The sequence below is a fragment of the Sturnus vulgaris genome, chromosome 9 (genome assembly GCF_052056855.1).
Source record: "Sturnus vulgaris isolate bStuVul1 chromosome 9, bStuVul1.hap1, whole genome shotgun sequence".
Lineage (NCBI taxonomy): Eukaryota > Metazoa > Chordata > Aves > Passeriformes > Sturnidae > Sturnus > Sturnus vulgaris.
The window spans coordinates 6,144,525-6,150,608 of NC_142251.1; the positions used below are offsets into that span (position 1 = coordinate 6,144,525).

A 6,084-nucleotide genomic window follows, 5' to 3' on the forward strand; every position below is an offset into this window, starting at 1 on the left:
GGGAACTTGTGCACATCATGTGGTGAATGACACCTCTTTGTCAGCTCACATGGAGAGAGCTCATGATACTGTCATCTTTTCTAACACTTCCCTGATAATAAAGGCATTATTTTCTAATCCTGAGATTATACATACTGTGTAGGATGCTTATGCAAAATACACATTTAATAACCCAGAAGGGATAGAGAACATGACAAGTGTCGTAATAGAGATTGATTGCTCCTTCTGATCTTAGCTAATCTCCTATTTATTTGTGTTTGGAGCTGTTAAATAAGAGAAACAATATATCATTTCAAGGTCTCTAGGCTATTTCTTTTCCAATGCAGTGAGAAGAAGATAAAATATGACCATTATCTAATTCCAAATGCCTTGCTGGAGCTGGCAATACTGTATCTGGACCAGGATAGGAGAGAAGAAGCAATAAAACTTCTGGAAAAAGCAAAGTAAGTGAAAAGCCTGTGTTGGTGTCTGATCGATCAGTTGGTGTTTTACTGGTTAGCAAGAAGCAGAATATTTTCATTATATTTTCATCATGGAAACTCCTTTCATTTTTCCAATGGGAGCATTCATACTTTAGTTTTGGTTTGGACCTTTCCAGTGGTAGGTGTTACATTTGTTCAGTCTTGGACTTGCAAAAAGAGCCAAAAACATTAAGTATCTTCATAGGAATGTCAAAGGCTTCCATAAGAAAGAATCCATGTGTAACAAAATGTAATCATCTTTGTAGTCTACTTGCTTATTCATATAAAAGATGTATTAAAGTAAATCAAAGCTCTGTGTAATGGCTAAAATGCCATTACTTAAACTGATGGCCGGCAGTGTCTGTTTCTTTCCTTGATGAAATACATTTAAGATAATGCTTCAGGTTACACTTGGTATCTTTGTATTGTTTCATCTGCATCAAGGCAACTAAAACACCTGCCTTTACTGTTTTGTGTGATTGGTTTTTCTAGCAAAGCAGGTTTATGGGAAGTTGGACTTGATCGTGTGTGTTCTTCGTTATAAAATTAACAAAATATGGGGTTTGCCTCTGTTTGAACCTTTATTTCTCTGCTGAGCCAAAATTTTGGCAGTGATGGGGAGGGAAGAAATCCAACCCAAACAACTCTCCCCTCTTTAAGCATCCAGGGTAGTTCACCTCTGCCTGGATCCTGAATGAGTCCAGATGTGCAGTCACTGCCACAGGTGTGACAGCTACAAAACTGATGCCTGCCCCTGGGTCAGAGAGGTCAGATTGAGTTTTTATGTTGCTTTCTGTCCAAGTCAGGCAACCCTGCAAGTCAGAGTAGCAAATGAAGCCTAGAAAAGATTATGCCAAAAGCCTGTCAGCACAAAAATTAAAATATTGCAATCCTTAATCTCCTGTGCTTCTGAGCCTGGTTCTCTGTAGACTCATGGAAGACATTAAGAACAGCAAAAATTACATTATAACAAAGTGCAGTGGAAAGTGTTTCAATTGGTTTCATGTGCCTCAAAACGCACATCTCCTGTCCTCGTTTCCTTTTTTCAAATCTCTCTTAACAAGAGATCTAGAAATGAATGATCTGGAGCTGCTGATTCCAGCTGGCACTTCTGTCATTGCTGCTTGGCCATTGCACCTTTCCCTGGCAGCTCTGAGTGTCTCAGGTCCCCTCAGAAGGTGTTTGGCTTAACAGACAGCAGCTCTGAAAAATGTGCTGTGCTCAGTGTATGAAAGCTGCTTCTCAGGCTTGCTGTGCTCAAAGAACTCTTGAAAACTATAATGACATAAGGAAAAAAAACCCAAACCAAAAAAACCAAAACAACAACAACCAAAAAAAAAATCCCCACACACCACCCTCATTACAAACCCCCTTATTTCAGTCAGTCATAAATACAGGTGCAGCTGTTACATTTCCACCTGTGGCATTGAAATGCTCGGGGTTTCAGTACAAGCTCTGAATGTCTCGGCAGCCCTGGGAGGGAGGGCAGGGCGTTGGTGGGGCTGGGGCTGCACAATTCAGTTTGCAGTTGGCAGGAGCGCAGGCGAGCGCTTGGCTGCTGCGTGACGCTCGATTTGCCTGACCTAAATCCACGTCCTGCTGCTGGCTTGGATCCTCAGCTCTGGGAGAAAGAGTGGGATGAGATGATAAACAGTTTTGGCTTGGTCATGCATGGAAATATTTCTGTTTGTATGACTGTAAACTACAAACAAGAATATCAGTGTACTCATGAGGAATACAGGCTCGGCATGACAAAATCGATTCCATTTAAAGGAAAAACTCCAAGGGGTTTCAGATCAGCACACAGCAGAACCCAGCCACCTCCTTTTCTCAGTCAGCCTCTGGGGTGTTGCATACATTAAATTATAAGCTGGTGTAGGATGGACATGGAATTCCTTGTTTTCACCAAGAGACTGGCACTGCTACAGACAGATAGCACACTGCCATGCTTGGTTTGAATTATGAATTTAGAACTGAAATGCTGTTAAGATACACAGAGTTTAATACTTAATGTTATGTTTTGTAAAGATGACAAATATCTTCTACAAGAAAATTAGCATGGTCTAATCCTCTTTTGTATCTGGATTCTGTATCCATCCTGTAGAAGCTGACACGTTAATTCCTACTAAGTAGGATCTGCAATTTCTTTGTGGTCCTGGGGCAAATTTTCTTCTTTTTATATACACTTTTCCATGAAAATACAGGTTCTTTGAGTCTTCCAGTAACTCTGTAGAGCATGACAGAACTACTGGAAACTGTAGGCAGATGACAGTGCAGAGCTAGGCCCTAGATGGGTGTGGTGCAAATCCTCCAGTCTTTCTCTGGGATGGTGAATTGCTCCTCAAAAGCCGATATGGAATCTTGTGTGTGCTCACTTTCTCTTTCCAAGCTCTGGAGCAGCAAATTGTCTGCTTCTTCATTTCCTACACACAGAATTCACATTGGTGGCAAACAGGATGGAGATGGGGTGTTTTCCCTTCTCTCGCTCTCTTTTTTCTGTTTTTTTTTGCCCCTCTTTACTTACTTGAAATGAGTCTGCCTTATTAAAATTATTTTTTAAAAATGCTGAGTATATTTGTATTAAAATCTGTCAGTTTTCCCCTTGAGAGGGGAAAAAAAAATTCTAATTTCTGAATGTAAATTAAGTGGTTGTTACAGATAATTAATATGGACTCAATATTTTGATTGAGTGGACCAGAATCAATTTCATATTAAACTATATATTTCTGTTAATTGCCAGACAGTGGAACTAGAAATAAAGAACAAAGAGCTGCATTGTTTGGCCAGGAACACATGTCTTGTATTTTAGAGTAGGCAACAAAGGAGCTTGTGAAGAAATGATTTTTTGCTGTCTCCTGTTGTTTTGCTTAAAACAGTAATACAAAGATAACTTAGAAATGTTCTTAAAATATATATTCATCGGAGTGGATCTTCTTTTGTTTCAGACAAAACTACAAGAATTACTCCATGGAAACAAGGACACATTTCAGAATTCAAGCTGCCCTGCACCAAGCCAAATCCGCCCCAGAAAATGGAATGCACTGTGGAGCCTCAGCAGTGTCGTAACATTTTCTTCTTTGATGTTCTGTTTGTTGCAAACTTTGTGCAGAAAATTACTGACACTTTAGAATTATTTTTCCTTCTCTTTCAAGTCAGTGAAAAAAACCAAATAACTTAAAATTTCAAAGGTGATGCATAAAACATTTGTCTAGTGTAATAACATGGCAAAAAATCTCTCAAACCAACCATAACCCTGAAAAATATTGTTTTTCCAACAGTGGCTTTTTGAATACTTACATCTGTGTAATTCATTTTTCAATCGTGTGCCTTTTTCTTGCGTTCGCAACATTATGTTGTAGCTTGCTTAGTGAAAGGGGAACATTTGGAAAAGAAAACCAAACAGCAAAACTTCAAGATTTCCAAATTTAACCTCAGTTAATTCTAAATGTTTGTTTGGGTCCATACTGCTAGCAGCTGAGAAGGAAGCATTGCTTTTTCCCAGTACCTGCTTAGTTGGAACGGTGTGAGAACATCTCACAGCAGGGAGGAGCTCTGGATCTTGGGCATTTCTGGTTGCGCACAGAAAGCTTCTCTTTACCAGCCTCTACCAGCCACGTTTTTGCTTCTGTAAGAAACCTGCTGGTGAAAAGAATGGTCTCCCTTATGCAAGTACCTTGACTTTTTCTTTAGTTTGGTTTTCCTGTCAAGTCTGCTGCTTGTAGCAGCTGAATTAATTTACTGAGGCTTGCAGGGGGAACCGTGGTGACAGCATAAAACTGCATCACTTCCTTGACAATGGGAGGTTCTTAGGAAATGTCTTATCAGAATGAGCATGATCTGAAGCTTGTGTTAGATTGGAAGCACAAGTCCTTGAAGGTCATTTAGGAAATGGCAACACTGCAGTGGCTGGAGCCATACAGGAGTTACTGTGACAGTCCAGCCCTTCCTACAGTGACAGCTCCTAGGATTGATTCCCAAGCTGAGACGTCCCTGTTGGACAAGGCTAATGTTCCCTGTGGGAGGAAGCTGGGGCTGGAGCAGACTCCCTCAGCACAAAGGACAGCCCTTGATCTTTGTGCTCTTTATTGATCTTTTGGGAGATTCTCTGTGCAGGGGCTTTAAGTATAGAGCAGTGAGCTGGGTCTGCTTTCCAACACTGCCATGGAATTCCTGCTTTGCTGGAAAACTGGGCAAGTCAGTGGTACCAGAGCTTTGTCTCGTGTTTGCTGTTCTCCAGGCTAGCTCCATGTCTGTATGCCTCTGGGGTTTTGGGGCACACTTCTACCTCCCTTTTGAAAGAGCTTCTTCCCCATTACCTATTCTGATGGGTGGAGATGGGAGGTCTTCTGACAGCCCTTTTTCTCCAATGGAGACGTTTGTCAGGAAGATTCATACCTATGTACCTCACAGTGAATATTCTTTCTAAAGTGATTGTTCCCAGCAGAAGAGAAAATTGACAGTTTATAGCTCTGCTTTTGCCTTCTCAAAGGAAATAAAATTGTTTTATAACTAGATTAATATGCAAGGAGACAGAACCACCAGTTCCTCACCAGCTCCTCAACAAGGAGAGCTTGCATTATCTTAAAAATAGATACCCTTTATAGAAGTCTTTGCAAATTAAAAATCATAGATGAAGAATGCATTTTTTAAAGTGACTTTCTCAGATGAATTCAGTTCCAACAAATTTCTCGGTTCAGATAAAATTCAGTATAAACAGTTATGCTATTTACATGCTGCACATCAAAACTTCAGTGTAAAAAGTCAGTCATTCTTTGTATAGAATAAAAAAAGTTTCTTGTTCTACTTCATGCATATAACGCCTCTTCTTCCTGTTGTGTCCTTTTCAAATATTTTGGCAGCCTTAGCATCTTGTAAGCAAGAAATGCCATGTGAAAATTAGCATAAATTGTACTTTGCAGAAAGTGAACAATCCTTCTGAGTGTAGATTCATTTCTCATCTTTGAAATTTCACCCACAACTTGGTTTTGCCTGATCTTAGATACATCACACAAAGGAAGTACTGTGTGATACTCAGCCAGCTTCCCTGATGCTTTGCAGCAATGAAAATCCCAAGATTTTCCTAAGGTTTTCATAACCTTCCTAAGATTTTCATAGTCATCTTTCCTCAAACACCAGCACCAGTCACACTGTGGACCTGATCTCTAGCTTCAGTGAGTGCTCTGTAGTTCACTGTGATGTTTCACTCTGGCTCTTTGACTCTCAAGCCATAACAAGTAATCGCCTTCCTTATGCAATGAGGATTTATGGATTGTTACAGTATGGATTCACTTGAGGAGAAGATGAGTGGAAGGTCTGGTACATTGTCACTGTGTAAGTTTTTTGATGTGTGATGTGTTATGTTTGCAATTGCCCAGCATCACTCTGCTCATCAGTTCCTTCATTTTGGTGCTCCTCCATGACAGGGACCCAAACTCTGTGGTGTCAGTCTGGGCTGGAAGGTCAGTGCTGGGCTGGTTTTTCCATTGCTCCTCCAGAAGCTTTTGTGTGGTGCCTTGAGCAGCTCTGCAGGACAGTAAATTGCTTCATCAGTCTGGAGTCCCAAATGCAGTGGATCAGGGGAAACACAAATGTGTGAGTTCTCACCTCAGGGTATTCACTTAGC

General features: G+C 40.6%; 1 protein-coding gene across 5 annotated transcripts in view; it reads left to right on the forward strand.

Moving 5' to 3' along the window:
• TTC39A (tetratricopeptide repeat domain 39A) overlaps positions 1 to 5,264 on the forward strand; it is a 44,513-nt gene extending 39,249 nt beyond the window's left edge. For all 5 annotated transcript variants that reach the window (XM_088169700.1, XM_014870655.2, XM_014870652.2 and 2 more), the window contains exons 17-18: positions 327 to 443; positions 3,407 to 5,264. In XM_088169700.1, the coding sequence (XP_088025826.1) occupies positions 327 to 443; positions 3,407 to 3,527 (238 nt within the window). In that variant the 3' untranslated portion in view covers positions 3,528 to 5,264. The remainder of the gene's footprint in view (positions 1 to 326; positions 444 to 3,406) is intronic.
• The last annotated feature ends 820 nt before the right edge of the window (positions 5,265 to 6,084 follow it).